At 48.0% G+C, this 16,171-nt stretch overlaps 2 protein-coding genes and 4 non-coding genes across 6 annotated transcripts; all 6 read right to left on the reverse strand.

The window, feature by feature from the left end:
• Positions 1-1,430: 1,430 nt before the first annotated feature.
• rpl17 (ribosomal protein L17) lies at positions 1,431-4,155 on the reverse strand. The gene is made up of 7 exons (XM_062412416.1): positions 4,133-4,155; positions 3,781-3,832; positions 3,543-3,583; positions 2,712-2,846; positions 2,444-2,542; positions 1,847-2,038; positions 1,431-1,511 (listed from the first exon to the last, which is right to left on the reverse strand). Exons 2-7 carry the CDS (start codon positions 3,818-3,820, stop codon positions 1,464-1,466), a joined length of 555 nt encoding a protein of 184 aa, XP_062268400.1. The 5' UTR covers positions 3,821-3,832; positions 4,133-4,155; the 3' UTR covers positions 1,431-1,463.
• LOC133975631 (small nucleolar RNA SNORD58) lies at positions 1,579-1,647 on the reverse strand. The gene has a single exon (XR_009924773.1). It is a non-coding gene; the product is annotated as a small nucleolar RNA SNORD58 (small nucleolar RNA).
• LOC133975630 (small nucleolar RNA SNORD58) lies at positions 2,607-2,673 on the reverse strand. Its single transcript, XR_009924772.1, has one exon. It is a non-coding gene; the product is annotated as a small nucleolar RNA SNORD58 (small nucleolar RNA).
• LOC133975634 (small nucleolar RNA SNORD58) lies at positions 3,150-3,217 on the reverse strand. Its single transcript, XR_009924775.1, has one exon. It is a non-coding gene; the product is annotated as a small nucleolar RNA SNORD58 (small nucleolar RNA).
• Positions 3,663-3,731, reverse strand: LOC133975633 (small nucleolar RNA SNORD58). Its single transcript, XR_009924774.1, has one exon. It is a non-coding gene; the product is annotated as a small nucleolar RNA SNORD58 (small nucleolar RNA).
• A 1,929-nt stretch (positions 4,156-6,084) lies between the features above and the next one.
• Positions 6,085-15,861, reverse strand: mfhas1 (multifunctional ROCO family signaling regulator 1). The gene is made up of 3 exons (XM_062412418.1): positions 12,607-15,861; positions 7,031-7,228; positions 6,085-6,933 (listed from the first exon to the last, which is right to left on the reverse strand). Exons 1-2 carry the CDS (start codon positions 15,542-15,544, stop codon positions 7,098-7,100), a joined length of 3,069 nt encoding a protein of 1,022 aa, XP_062268402.1. The 5' UTR covers positions 15,545-15,861; the 3' UTR covers positions 6,085-6,933; positions 7,031-7,097.
• Positions 15,862-16,171: the final 310 nt, after the last annotated feature.

Consider the following 16,171-nt stretch of genomic DNA (forward strand, 5'->3'; position numbering starts at 1 on the left):
TTGGCGAAAAGTCACAGTAATCTTATTCGTACATCATCAATGTCTTGAGACACTTTTGACACAGTTGGACATGGTTGCAGTTAGACTCTTCAGACTCTTTTTTTTGTCTAGTCATGATACACCTGGGCTAAGACATTTGTGAAGATCGGTGAAAGCTAACTGAGGGGCTTTTCCTTAGAGGCCGCTGGTGATCCATTTTGCCACGCCCATTTCAAATTACTCCAGATTACTATAACTATTTGGGGTTTTGAATTTCCTGCAAACAATTTGAGCGTCTACTTCCTGAAAAAGCCCAAAAGGGAAAAAAACAAATCCTTTGAAATATGACAGGGCCTTGTGCTCGGCCCTAATTATTGAATTACATTTGAAAATGTGTGTAATCAGATTACAGTTTTAGGTCAAATATGGAAGTTTGAAGTAGCTGTAACAATAATGATTTTTTATTCCTCTATCATAGTCATCATATATTTATAACTAGCTAGAAAGAGTAGACAGTGTTGACCCTGGAGTTGTCGGCTGTGGTTATGATTCAAGTTATAACTGTTTACATAACTTATTTATATAAATCTCATCCAGAGAAGATGTATTCAGGCTATAAACAAACTGCACCAGTGTTTACAGCCACAAGGGGGCGTCACTGCCACACAGCAACTTTGAGTGAAATACAACAAATTGAGATTTTAATTATTTAGTACAAAGCTATTTTTAAATCTTGAAAACAGTAAAATGTTTTATCAAACACGTGAAAGTGTGTGTCTGACATCAAGCAGTGTGTGTGTAAACTCAGGTCATTTGTTTCACATGTTGACTGAATCATTTAAAAGTAGCAGTGACTAATAACTAATATCTAATCAACGGTTCTGATTTACATGAATAAATGGACTTTGAGTGACTTTCATTCAGTTCATCAAACTGCTCGATAGAGCCTCAGCATGAAGGCTGAAACACTCATTATCTATAATTAATTAGAAATTGTAATTAAACTGAAGTTAAGTCAGTGACGAAACACAGATCCTGAGTGGTGTTACAGCACCTCCATGTGGCCATTTATTTCATTACACTCTACAGATACAATGTTTGTGTATTTTTCATTCAGTGTCGTTTTTGTTTCATATTTGCTCTATTTGAATATATTTAGAGTTCCAGTGTTTCCCCCTCCGTGGTCTCAGCTTCCTGTTTCTGACCTGGGCAGGTTCAACACGTCTCTGAGGTCTGTTGAAGGATCTGAACAGTTCTGTTCATGTGACGCTTCAGTGTTTCTTGGTTTCTGTTGGAGTTGCTGTGACCTCACATTAGAAACGTTTCAGTCGGTTCTGGTTGCTCCTTCATTTTTTAAATCACACCTTAAAACGAGACCTGGACATGAACTCACTCATCACAGATTGTTTTCAGGAAGTGAGAAGTTCTGTTAAAAATACAAGACCCAGAGATTCAAGTGTTATCAACGTCCGTTTTATTGGTTTTTACTCGCGTGCCATCAGCTTCTGCTTCTTCAGCTTCTTCTGTGAAACCTGTGGAGAGAAGCTCAGTTATTCAACAGTCAGTGACGCAGGGCAAAGGTCAAGGGTCAAAGACCAGGCTGCTCAGATTTATTACAGTTTGTTTTCATGGGGAATCCAAAGGTGTCCTAAGTTGTCATCAGTGCAACCAGATGAGTAAGGTGACCACAGGGAGGCGACGGCGAGTTCAGAAAATGTTCAAATTCACTTCAACAAACCCAATCAAAATATGAACGAGGTGAATTTATTTGTTTTTAACTTCCTGCTATAGATCGTTTAATAACAGCAGCTGTTGGTTTGTGTCTGAACCCGGTCACGTCCCCGTCCTCCAGCTAATCAGAGCGTACCTTTTTCTTCTGAGCGACCTCCTCCTCGGGTTTGGGGACGATCTGCTCCTTCTCCGTCAGGATCATCTCGATGTGGCACGGCGAGCTCATGTACGGGTTGATGCGGCCGTGGGCACGGTACGTGCGCCGCCTCATCTTCGGGGCCTTGTTGACCTGGATGTGTTCGATGACGAGAGAGTCCACATCCAGACCCTGAGAGATCAGGACACAGGTGAGTCAGCCATCGACCACATGTGATCATGTGAGTAAGTGAGACCACGGATATGAAGACGTGAATCTTAGAGTGATTGACAGATTGCTCAGATATTCTCTAGCTTCTTTCATAATTCATAAGTCGTGATAATTTTCGTCATCGCAATCGTCTCATGTCAATCACTGATTTGTTTTAAAAATCGTTTCAGGAGTTTCTGGTGAAACTGAACAATTCTCCAACTCTCTGGACAGACGAGGTTTACAGTCTCCCTCACTTAGCACTTATGTGACTTTAAATGAACACAGAGACAACACGTCTGTTCTTTCACACGTGACCAGATTAAACTGTTACATGTTCTGTGAGAAGACGGGATCAGAAGATAAACAGAGCGCCAGTGAACCGACCTTGAGCTCCGCGTTGCTCTCTGCGTTCTTGAGCATGTGCAGGAGGAACTCCGCGCTCTTCTTGGGCCAACGTCCCTGAGTCCAGCCGAACTGTTTGGCCTGAAAAACAACCACAATGTTTAAAGCAGCTCCTCTCCTCCCCAGGAACGACAGATCAACAACATCTGCTCAGAGTAAGAGTTTAGTTTCATCTTTAATCCAAAGGTGTCCTAAGAATGTCATCACTGCAGCGACTGAAGCACCCGCTGGTTGATAGTGCGACGCTCACCTGGGCGCAGCGGCCGACGCCTCCGTTGTAGCGCCGGAAGGGGACACACTGGTGCTGGACGATCACGTCCCTCAGGTACTTGTTGGCCTTGCGGATGTGCATCCCCTTGATGGCCTGAGCCGACTCACGGGTGTTCTGTGCAAAAGGTTACTCAACTTCATTAAAGTGTCTCATTGTGGTTCAACACAGGAAAATAAGAATTCAAAACACAAAACCTGCAGATTAATCATATTAGAGCTGAATCTATTCAAATGAGACCTTTTCATCAACTACTCAAAATAAAACGTTCACATTTCACATCCAGCATTTGAAGTTGTAGATTCTTTTAAACTGTTCTCAGGTCGCTAGCTTATTTCAATTTCTGTGGAAACCAGATTCAAATCCATTCAATGTCACATGGAAACTAGTCTGAGATCATGTGACCTGTGTGATTGACAGATTGCTCAGATATTCTCAAAGTTCTTTTCATGGTTCATCCAAAGGTGTCCTAAGTGTCGTCATCGCAATCCTCTCACGTCACTGATCTCAGACTTCATCGTTCATACAGTCATGATCATCATGTGTTTGTTCTGAGGTGAAGTGAATTCATCATCTGACCTCAGGCTCCTCATGAGACAGAGGTCAGAGACTCGTTCGTTCATCACGTTAGAGGTGAGGACATGAATCCACACGTGTTCTTCACCAGAGACAAGACTGACATGTATGACCAGGTCCAACATAAGAGCCCTTCACATGGTCACTCATCACAACATGTATGATGACCGACATGACATCTGACAACACGTGTAGTTTAACCTGAAGCCAACATGTGGAGTGTGATCATCTTCTTACCTTGAAGTGAACCCGGAGATTGGAGCCCCTCGACTTGCATGCTGGGATATGGAAACACAGGAGACGTATAATCGTCACATACGTTCAAACCAGTTGTATTCACAGAGACACTTTACGTCAGAAGCTCAGCAGTTTATTGAGTTGTTTTCATGTTTAATCCAAAGGTGTCCTAAGATGTCATCCCTGCCTCTGAGCTAACAGGCTAGCATGCTAACAGGCTAGCAGCGGGGGTACTCACATTTGGTCGGGTTCTCGGGGTCGAGGGAGTAGCGGACCATCTTCAGAAAATCTGTTCAAACACAAACACGTTCCAGGTTATTATCAAATATGGAGTTAGAGACAGCAGCAGGTCATACAGGGACTCGGGTTCTGATGCTAGTTAGCATTAGCTCCAGACACAGCAGCGACCACCTCGCAGAGAATCACTGAGAATCAGCGGATTTAACAACTTCTCAGCAGAACCACTGGAGATGAATCTACTGAGAGTCCGAGCGGAACCGAGAGGAGCCGAGAGAAGCTCAGGCTTAGTCTTCTGACGGGGACAACATGGCGGACACACACCGAACCCGATTCAGAGTTAAAACTCAGAATCTGAGGCCGCGAACACGAACATATAACCTGAGCGCGGAGTTAAGACCAAACCGAGGGAGACTGAGCGGAGTGAGGAGAAGGATGATGGAGATTTAACTCAGATTCACGACAGATTGTTTCTTCATGAGAGAAGCAGAGCTCCTACCTCTGAGGCCGCGGAGGAAGAGGAAGAGCCGCCGCCGCGCTGCCCTTCTTCTGCTGCTGCGCAGGTCCAGCGCCCCCCGGCGGAGCGGCGGAGCAACGAACTCACAGGCACCGGCACACATATGATTGGACAGTGAAACCATCTGTTTATATGTTATAGATGTTATACACTGTACATATATGTTATATGTACAGTGTATTTTATTAATAAAGGAGTATTTCTTTAACATGTTTTACTTCCCTCATTATCTCCTCAGCACTATAATGCTATATACTATACTATACTATAATAGAGGTGTGGGGAGGGGGGGGTGTCAGAAATGTCCATAAATCACTGACTCCCTCTTCATTACATTACATTTCATTTAGCTGATGCTTTTATCCAAAGCGACAATTCAAGTGCATCAACCAGAGGGTGCAGACCCAGGACGACAAGTATCAAAAAAGTACAATTTCTTCAAAATAAGGCAAAACCACAAAGTGGTATACGTAAGTGCCATTTAATTGCTAGTAAATTGTTAGCTTATTTTTTTATCCAAGGTAGAGTTGGAAGAGGTGTGTTTTTAGTTTGCAGCTGAAGATGTGTAAACTTTCTGATGTCCGGATGTCGATGTGGAGCTGGTTCCATCATCCAGGAGCCAGGACAGGAAACAGGCGTGATGGTGATGAGTGTTGAGCAGTGAGGGAGCAACGAGCTGATTGGCCGAAGCAGAGCGGAGTGAACGTGCTGGGGTGTGAGGTTTGACCAGGGCCTGGATGTAGACTGGACCTGATCCATTCACAGCATGGTACCAAGTGCTAATATTTTGAACCGGATGCGGGCAGCCACTGGTAACCAGTGAAAGGAGCGGATTAGTGTGAGTGAATTTAGGTTAAAAACCAGTGGAGCTGCTGGTTTCTGGATGAGCTGCAAAGGTTGGATGACAGCAGCAGGTAGACCTGCCAGGAGGGAGTTACAGTAGTCTAGGCGTGAGATGACTAGAACCTGGACCAGAGCCTGGACCAGAGCCTGGACCAGAACCTGGACCAGAACCTGGACCAGAACCTGGACCGCCTGCTGAGTGAGAAGGGGGCGTGTTCTCTTCAGACGTAATAAAACAACAGCAAATAAACTGTGGCCTCCTCGGATATCCTGTAGATAGCAGCAGTTACTCAAGATATCAGAAACTTCGGTAAACACTTGATGACACAACAGAGCCACTTTGTGTCTTTACTGTTGTTACGTCTGAAGAAGGAGTCACCACTGACTTCAGTTGTTTTGATTTGACTGTTTACTCCTGAAACTCCAGAAGTTTTAAGTGTACTCAAACACCCCCCCCCCCCCCTGAACTAACCCTTTAATATTTGTTCATTATGTTCATGTGTGTTTCTGTCTTAACACAATGGTTGTTCTGCTGTTTGTAAATCATTCCATCAGATATAAGACTCAACAGATTCACATTGAACTAGTCAGACACATTCATTACAAATTAAACCTTTAAATTTCTGAAGAATAACAGAATCAATGTCAGAAACAAATTAAATAAGAGATAAAATGTGAATTCTTCTTCTGATTAAAGCACGAGACTGCTGATCATTTATTTCCCTGTTATTGTCAATAAATCCAATTAACAGTCAAACTCACTGGAGACATTCATTCATAGTGACTCATTCTGACAAATTAAATTTGTTAACAGACATAATTTCACACAGGGTATAAGTGTATTACCTTTATTATCCTAATAACAATCTTTTCTGATTCACACAAATTCAGATTGACTGTTTGATTGATTGATAAATTAAATAATAACCACACACGGTGCAAAGGTAGTAAAGCAGTGATTGGTTTATTTTTATTTGGTTTGTAGTCGGTTGTGTGATCTGTAGAAAAGTCGGTGTGCGCTCTCTCAGTGAGTCATGCACAACATCACACTAAATAATGTAAATAACGTGTCCACATATAAAAATAAAGATATTATTTACATCAGGCAGGAAAACGGTCTCCAAATGAATCAGAGACCAGGTGAAGACGAAGACTGAAGAAGACCTGATGCACCAGAGTCTCATCTGATTGGTTATGTACAGTCACATGACACAAGTCCATCGATATGTGCGGTCACGTCCCACTGAGCTCCGACATCCTTGGCATAGAAAACATGAAGATCAGTCCTGTACAGTGAGAAAACACAACAACACACATCTACACAGGGAGGGAGAGTGTGTGTGTGTGTGGGGGGGGGGGCACCTGCTACAACGAGGCTGTTTGTGTTTTCAGATGAATATGAATGTTCGGCAGTTTAAGATGCAGCCGAGCGACTCACCTCTGGTCCTCAGTCACATGACCACAGGTGAGTGTCAGCTGATTAACAAACCGTCAGTAACACGAATCAAACATTAAGACCCGACAGCTTGAAACAAGGGAAATGTTCTGACTCCATAATCTGCAGAAGAAGAAGCTCATGTTTCTCTGACATAGATTCCTTCTTTCTGTCGATAATAACTTAACACTCGTCCATTCATTAGTCAACTTTCTGTTCCTCTCCTCGCCATCAGGGGGCGCTCCCAGTTACATGTCTTCTCTCATCGTGGTTGTCCGACACTGAACTTGAGTCCCTCAGTGTGTGTGTTTGTGTGTGTGTGTGAGGGGGAGGGGGGGGCAGTATGATGACATCACAACCTGCAACACAAGAAGAAAACAAAGGTAAATAAATCTGCAGTTTTCTGTAACCTTCTTTATGTCTGACTGTGTTGTATAAATAAAGTTTAATACGTACAGGTGTGACATCATCAGGTCGGTGAGCTGGAGCCACACTGAGGCTGGGGGGGGGAGGGGGTGCAGGGTTACTTGAGACAGGGGCTGACCACGGTGGGGGTCGGGGGGTAAACCAGCGCCACGTGCACGCGCTCGGAGCCGTTCTTTGGACAGATGATCTCCATCAGACCTTCAGGCCGCGGCTGAGTCAGCAGCTCACCTGCAACACGAGGAGTCATCTGTTAGTGACCAGGGCCTCGGCAGGAAGTCACTGTGGTTCCTACTCAACGCCACAAAACATCAACAACATCTCACACACACAAACACACACTAGATCTGATGTCATCAGAGCAGATTCATGATTCATCCACTAGATGGCAGCATCTCCAGACTGTTAGTAAAGTTACTAGGGACATTTACTCCTTTCCTAAGTCCTAACAGCTTCTCCTTCACATCTTTCCTTGACCCTGAGACGTGTTGGAACCCAGCCGCTCACAGGTGGTCTGCAGTTAATCTACTTCCTGTCCCCTGTGGTCTGGGGGACAAAACCTCTGGATATCACGTTCAAGAATGAATGTTTCGACAGCTCAGTGAGATCTGATCTGGTTTATCCACACACACAGACACGCACAGACACACACACACAACCTGCTGTGGTATCATCACACACACTTATTAACTTCTAAAGAAACACAAACACTTTATTAATTCTCTTTGTTTTAGTCACAACCTCTCGGATGCTGTGAACCTACAGATCGACTCCTCGACTCTTCACTGGATGATCCAGATTATAATCCCAGATTAACAGACAGGTCTGTCACAACAAACCTTTCATCTGTTGTCATGCCTGTGTATGAATCCACAATAAAATAAATTAAATCCAAGATGGTTGCCTGAATGCATCACTCTGATTATTAGATTCTGTCTTCAGGGTTTTAAGACTTAAAGCTGCAGCTTGGTTCAGCCTGAGAGACGAGACCCAGGGCTTCAGTTCCGTGTTATTGCCATAATCTGTATTTCAGTATTTAACTGTGTGATGTTTATTCAGCAGTTCTCAGTGTTTTCATTCGTCTGCGTCCTGAATAAGGTCAGATTCCCCCCCCCCACACACAAAGACCGGACATAAACTAACAGGAATGCCCCCCCCCCCCCCCCGTTCAAACACGTGAATAGGTAAACGGATCATTTATGTTCCTGCTCCGCTCGCCTTGTTTCCCTGTGCCAACCCCCCCCCCCCAGCCTTATGAGGACGTGGTCGCTTCAGGAGCAGGAGACGTTTTCCTGTCTCCAGGAACTGGGACGAGGATCAGACCTGAAATCAGCGGATGTCTCAGTCAAAATAAACCTGATCCAACTCAAAGACTAAAGTGGAGATGTCTCCAGGTTTTCTCCTCTGCAGGAAGTGAGAGACTGAGGAGAGAAGAGAGGATTCAGATAAAGAGCAGGATGTGTGAACTGGAGCAGAAGCAGTCGTCAGGACGAGACTCGGCTCCGTGGCGTTTCTTATCCTCTGTGATCAGCAGCTGCAGAGTCTGGAAACCCAGATCCACCGGAATGTGACCGACTTCCACCGCCGAGGAAACAAACCAAAAATAACTGGAGCAGGTCACTGAGCAGGTCTGGGATCAGCTCCACGGTCTGGAGGATTAAAGCTTTATGACACATGAACACAGGCTGATCTGATCGAGCAAAGCTTCAGGGCTTTTCCCTCCGCAGCAGAAAAACTCTCCTCAAAGAAAATGTCACAGTCCAGAGATTCTATCATCACAAACGTTTCATCTGGAAATACATAAAAACAGAAACTTCCTCTGACTGAAAGTGTGAAAGCTTCAGAGCTCTGGGATTCCCCTGAAATCTGCTGCTAATCACACAAACAGACACACACACACACACTCCCTCACATGTGTGCGTTCCAGATGTTAACATCTGCTGAGTAATGAGATAAACTGTCCTCATGCAGCTGAGCGAGGATCAGTCTCCGGCTTCCTCTACACACTGAAACTAAACTGACCTCTGAGCAGTCAGCATTGGAACTGAATCAGAAACAACCTCAGTGTCACACGACCATTCTCCTACACTGGTCACGTGGTGTAAACAGGAAGTAGATCGTCTACTCTGGACTCACTGTGAGTGAGTTTGTGGTGATGTGAACATGATCACATGACCTCTGCAGCAGAGGTAATGGTCACTTCCTGTCTCTGTCTGCTCCACCCGGCTGCTCCACCTCTCACCTGAGGAATAAACAACTGTGATGTTCAGCTGTGAAACACAAACTCTGGAGGTCGTGTCTGAAAACAGTTTATGTGAAAACAATGTCTGAGTCAGTGTCTCTGGAACTTTTCTGGAACTTCTCCTGCAGCCTCCTGGTAAAGTGTCAGTGAGTTTAACCTGCAGCAGTTTCTAATAACAACAAACTGGTCGTTGCTCTGGTTCATGTTACAGTCAGCTGGCGAGCTCCCCCCCCCCCCCCCCCCCCGTCTGTCACATGTGAGGTAAAGCAGGAGGATTACTGCAGTGATGTAACAGCTCAGCCACCAGATTACTCAGCAGCTCCAGATGAGACCTGAACCTGCAGCTCAGGCCGGTTTGAGGGTGTGAACACTGACGACGTGTTTCAACAGGTTCACATGAGCTGTTTACTTCCAAAGCTCCGCTCAGAGCCTGGAGCAGGAAGTGGAAAGTCCTTCAGGTCAACTGCACAGACTGCACTTCATGATGAAGAGCAGTCGATATGACAAAACGCTCCAGAAGCTGCTGCAGCCACACAGGTGAAAACACCTGACTACAAGTCATCCTCTCACTCTGACCTCTGACCTCTGAGTTGATAATCAGCACCCTGAACATCTGCTTCATTCAAAAACTCAATTCAACTCATCAATTACCTGAATACAGATATTCAGTTTTTATCAGTTTGATGAATCCCATCAATGTGTTTGATGTGGTTTTAAATGAACGTGATGTCTGGAAGCAGCGGCCTTCGGGTTTGACCTCAGAGGTCGAGTCGTTTCCCAGCATTCATCAGATCAGCAGCGTGTTTACGGGCAGAGGAGGTGCAGCAGTAATCAGAGTTCTACAGCAGGAAGAGTCTGCTGGTGTTTCCTTTGGCTGCAGCCTCATGGAGCTGCAGCCAGACAACATGGAGGAGTTCAGATCAAACTGAAACAATAACGACAGAAGGACGAATTCCTCTCGAGCACGTGAACGGAGGAAGAACCAGAACAAACAGGAATTTGACCAGTTTCACTTCAACATTAAAGCAATAAGAGATTCAGTGTAGAGCCGGTTTCATTTCACACATCCGCTCAGTTGTTGTGAGGAGTTATATTCAATGTGTTTGTTTTATATAGTTAAAGATCGAGAGGCGGATGATGAACATGTGGTCGATGAATCCCGTCAGTGAAGAAAACGAGACGAGTCTGAGACTTTCATCGACCTGTAGATGGAGGGATGGAGGAATAGAAAAACAGATGGGTGAACAGATGGATGGAAGGATGATGGATAAATGTCCTCACAATGGTGGAGTTACAAACTACCTTTTTAAACAGACTGATCTGTTGGAGCTGTAGCGCCCCCCCTCTTTGTTTCCAGTTCAGTTCATCTGAAACCATCCATGTTTCATCATATAAAACCAGCAGCTACTGGGGGAGGACCACCACGCACAGGAAGCCGACAGGAAAGCACCTGAGCCCCAGGTCGGTCCTCTCCCGTCGGGTGGTTCAAGTCGGGGGAAACGACCTCGGCAGCGTCTGACTGAACGTGTGAGTCGCTTCAATCCCACAATCCTTTAACAGGATGAAGAGGAGTCAGACTGAGCCGCTGATCCACAGCACGAGTGAAAGTGGAGCCACATGCAGCTCCAACGCACACACGTGTTTACCATGTGCACTAACAACCAGGAAGTAAAACGCACAACATGGACGCCACAGAGGCTCACCAGTTAGCAAGCGAGCAGGAAAGTAACACAATGCAGTAAACACAAACACAGAGGGACAGGATGAGACACTGAACTCAGACGTGTTGTAAAATTCCAAAGATGGAAGATGGATGGCGGAATCTGTTGACCAATCACAGCAGAGTGGACCAGCTGACCAATCAGAGCTGAGCTTCATCAAGAGGGGGGTCTTAACCAGACAAGAACAAGTGTTTGAGACAGAGGCTGAAAAGAGGAGCTGCAGCGATCGTCTGATGAAACGATGTTTTCATTAGAGCAGGAAAACGTTTGACATCATAACTCGACCTGAAGATTTCTCCTTCAGATGCAGGTGGGTAATCCCTGCTCAGGGGTCAGAGGTCGTGAACGTCTGCCTCCACAGCAAATAAAAACTGAAAACTAAGTTATCAAGTGAAAATAATAAGTCAAGAAAGAGAAGGGTTCAGAGATGACAACAAGTGAACCAATGAACGAGCTCGGTTCTCAGGGGGTCCTGGTCTGCACAGTGGTCAGATCCCAGAACCATCGCCCGGCGCCGTGTGGACGAGGGCGTTCGACAGTGAGAGAGGAAAGTGTTTGGTTCTCTGTGTGGAGCCTGAACTCTGCAGCCAAAAATATCTTGTCCATAAAAGGCCGGAACACGCAGCGCTCCGACATGAGGAGGTGTCTGTTTACAAAGTCTGAGCAGAACTTACATCAGCTCCGTGAGTCTCACTGATCTGAGGTCAGTGTTTCATGGAACTTCCTTTGTCTCCGGTCATGATTAAAGCTGATCTGGGCTGATGAAGGTGTTAGTTTGAGTTTTAAGTCGACTTTTACTCCACGACATAAATCAGCATCTGAACTTTATAATCACATTGTTTTCTATATTGTTAAAAGTAATCAATAACGAGAGGTCAGCTGATCTTCTGATCCAATCAGAATGTGTATATAACATTAACACTCCATGACCCAGACGAGGAACTGACCCGGGATCTGTACAGTAAAAGCAGGTCACGTTGCCATGACGACTGCCTCCTCCATCACCGCACCAGGAGCATCAGCATCGAGGATCATCATCTCCCCCCCCCCCCACACACACACCCCCAACTCCTTTAGGCCGACGGCTTAAGGTCTTTGTTCAGGCAGCCCCCCCTCCCCACCACCCGCACCAGCACCACACCCAGTGTAAGTCATTCCCTGATTCATCAGATCTAAGGGGGGGGGGGGGGGGGGGGGGGTCGATACTGGACCATTAACATGAAAACACATGACATCATCACTCTGCACCAGACGCTCTCATCATGTGACCAGACACAAGAAAATAAAATACAGTACATTACAATAGCTCCTCCCAGACTTATCTCTGAACATGTTTATACTTATATACCTTCATTTATTTAACAGTTCACATTTATATACTTTAAAAAACATAAATTTATCTAAGAGGTTATTTTTCAAGTATCAAAATGAAAGAGTTAATATGTTACGGTTATTTTAGTAAAGATTGTTTATGTGTCAGGAGAGTTTTGAGTTTACTGGTGATCTAAACACTGTGACTCCAGAGTCAAAACTGAAGATACACAAACGATATGATCTACGAACATTATTAATATTAACTCTTATTATGACCACGGACAGACAGCAGGACGGGTTTGGGTCAGGAGGCGGGGCTAGAGAGGGTTTACCTGGGAAGGCGTGCGGGTTGGACGACCCTCTCTTCAGGCACTTGGAGCAGAGGATGTGGACGGAGTAGTGGAGGCCGGGCCACTCCTGCAGCAGCACGTTCAGCTCCTCCACCAGCGGCGTGATGGCCTGCCACGCCGTCCAGATGTTGGGCAGCGAGGCGTGGCTGGCGATGGACAGAGTCTCCGCCAGCAGCTTCCCTCTGGACGGCCGGTGGCTGATCACCACGGGGACTTTTCCTCGATAGGCAAAGATCCGGTGTCTGCCGTCTGACCTCTGGACCACGTGGCTGTTGATCTGCACGCTGAAGCGGGCGAACAGTCCGGGAGGGAACAGGAAGGGGAAGCTGTACTGGATGTGCAGCTGCTCTACAGAGAAGAAGTGGCAGTGAGGCAGAGAGCCGCCGCTGGCCTCGGCCTCGGCCCAGGGCTCCTCGCTGCTGACGTAGCTGGGGAACTTGTACCAGGCCGTGGCTCCGTTCAGAGGCTTGCTGCGAGGTTTGTTGATGCAGTAGCAGATCCCCATCTTCTCCAGCAGCTCCATGATGAGGTGCAGGTCCTGCTGCGTCTGGATGAGCGGCCTGAGGAGCAGGCGGATGACGTTGGAGGGCAGAAGGCCGTGTTGGAGGAAACCTTCCACATGGTGCTGCAGATGTGTCACCCTGAGGTTCTCGCCCTTCTCGTCCTCTATCACCAGACTCACCCTGCCCTTGTCCCCCCTCTCCCCCTCGGACAGGAGCCGGTCCAGCAGCGTGGACTCGTCCCTGTGGAAGAAGACGTTAAGAATTGCAATGAACCGTGGAAGATTGTTGAACACATACTCCTTCAGCGTGAGGCTGTCCTCAAAGTACAGCAGCTTCCCGCTCTCGTGCAGGTAGGATAAGGCGCTCTGCAGCCGGTCCTCGGTGAGCCCGGCCTGGAGGCCCAGCCGAGCCGAGTCCCACCACGACAGCCACAAGTCTTTGGGCTTAAAGTGCAGCTCCTCCAGAATCTGCCAGGACTTTGGCAGCACGCGGTGCAGGTTGGGGAAGATGTCCCTGTGGTCGGCCACAGACATGAGCTTCTCTCTCAGCCTCTGGATGTTCCTCTGTGTCTCTGTGCAGCTCACACTCAGGACAGGAGACAGAATCTGCAGCCGGTGGTTCAGCATGAACTGCAGCTGGGCTTTCCTCCGCCTCAGGTTCCTGTCTGAGACGCCGTAGAAGAGGACGTGGGGGCTGGAGATGCGAACGTTGAAGCCCTGCTCCAGCGCCTGGTCCACCTGCAGAGCCAGGCTCCTCAGACTCTGGACGTCCCTCCTCTCCTGCAGACCGATCTGTCTGTGGATGTCCAGACTCTTCTCCTCCAGCTCCACCTCTGCACACACGTCTGCATGTGTCCCCACCACACACACCACAGCGTGGGGCACTTTGGCGCCGAGGAGGTGGAGGAAATACCCGACATGGGCATAGAAGTTCTTGGGTGAGTATGTTTTGAGATTCACGACGAGGACGTAGAGAGCCCCGGGGGACAGGAAGAAGGGTTTGATGAGGTCATAGTTTTGCTTCCCTGACAAATCATACACCAGAAAAGTGAGACAGCGGTCGGCGTCTGCCACCCAGTTAGTGACTTCAATCCCTTTGTTTCCCAGGATGCCTGTGATGTCCCGCGGTCCCACCACGCTCTGCCTCAGCCACGTCTTCCCAGCGTCTTTCATCCCCATCAGGACCAGTTTCAATCTGGGCTTCACGGCGAGCTGGGAGTGAGCGAGCTCCTTCTGATAGGCTGCGATGTAAGGGATGCCTTTCATACACACCTCGTACGGAGGCTGGATCAGAGGGTTGTCCTTCACCTTCCAGATGTTCACTTTGGACAGCTTCCCAAAATGATCTGGAAGAATGGCGATTTGGTTCCCCTGCAACACGAGCTCCTCCAGCTTCTCCAGCTCCACCACAGAATCAGGCAGATACGTGATGTTGTTGTTGTCCAGCCAGAGGTTCACCAGCTTCACCAGCTCACCGATCTCCTCGGGAACATGAGTGAGTTTGTTCCTGCTCAGGTAAAGTTCCTCTAATCCTCTGATGCTTAAAACAACCTCCGGGAAGTTCTCAAACTCGTTGGAGGACAGGTTGATCATCTTGAGTCTCTGCAGTTTCCCAAAAGACGGCGGCAGCAGCGTCAGGTTGTTCCCGTCCAGCATCAGACTCTCCAGGTTGTGCAGGTGGCAGAAGGTGTCAGGTAGCATGGACGTGCGCAGGCTGCTGAGCCACAGGATCTTAACGGAGCGCAGCTTCAACAAGTCAGCTGGTAACTCCTGGAACTTGTTCCCGGAGCAGTCGAGCTCCTCCAGCTCGCTGAGGGCCAGGATCTCCGAGGGGAACTGGTTCAGCTTGTTGTGATCCACGTCCAGAGTCCGCAGCCTGCCGAGGCCGGAGAAGGTCCTGGGGAGGTCGTGCAGGTCGTTGAAGCTAATGTCCAGTTCCTCCAGAAGCTGAAGCTCAGAGATCTGATCCGGCAGGTGCAGGATTTTGTTGTGACTGACGCAGAGCTTCTTCAGGCCCCTCAGCTCCCCCACACCCTCGCTCAGGCTCCTCAGACAGTTGTGGCTCATGTCCAGCTCCACCAGCTGCACCAGCTCGAACACCACCCGGGGCACCGCGCTGAACTTGTTCCTGCGGAGCACCAGGATGCGCAGGTTGTTCAGGGAGGAGCCCAGCCCCAGAGGCAGCTCCTGCAGCGAGTTGTTGCCCAGGTTCAGCGCCTCCACCTCGGCCACGTCCTCGGGCAGAGTGATCTGGTTGTTCTTGGAGCAGAGGGTGAGCTGGCGCATGTTGCTCCGCAGCTTCCTGGAGCGGAGGGCGGCATCCCTCCACAGCCGGGCCGTCTTCAGGTTGTTCTCCTCCATGACGGAGCAGCCGGACCCCCCCTCCTCCACCTCCGGGTTCTCATGGAGACTCTTCATGGATCCGGAGCGCGCAGCATGGTGCACGAGTTCCTGCTGGAATCAGCGCGCTGCTCGGGCTCGGGACGCGGGGGGAGGTCGCTGTGTGTCGGGGAAGGATCGAGTGTGTGTGCGTGTGTGTCCGCGGAGGCATCGTCTCCTCCTGCGCCACGAAACAAACCGCAGCGGCTACAGATCCGGGTTCGAGCCCGGAGCCGAGGTCCGGAGCTGCGGGAGAACTGTGCGCGTGTCCGGCGTCTTCATCGCCCCGAGTCCCTGGTCCTCTGCTCCCGGATATCAGCGCCTTTCTCTGGGACTTCTGTCTCTTCCTGTGTCGGTCTGCGGAGAAGTTGCGTCACAACAACACTCCTCCTCCTCCTCCTCCTCCCTCCATCACTCTCCTTCCTGCTGTGGGAGGAGAGAGTGAACGGGATTCATCACGCTGTTTGCGTAGTAAAGTTACGCTGGTCACGTAAATAATAATAATAATAGAGATAAAACAAGATTGAACATTGAATCCAGGTCAATTCAGGAATGTGCTGAAATATTATGAACAAGTGAGATTTCAGTTGAGACTCAAAGACAAAACTATAGAAACGAATCATCGATTTACTTTGTAGATGAATGTGAAAAAGGAATTATCAAAAT

The sequence above is a fragment of the Platichthys flesus genome, chromosome 19 (assembly GCF_949316205.1).
Source record: "Platichthys flesus chromosome 19, fPlaFle2.1, whole genome shotgun sequence".
NCBI lineage: Eukaryota > Metazoa > Chordata > Actinopteri > Pleuronectiformes > Pleuronectidae > Platichthys > Platichthys flesus.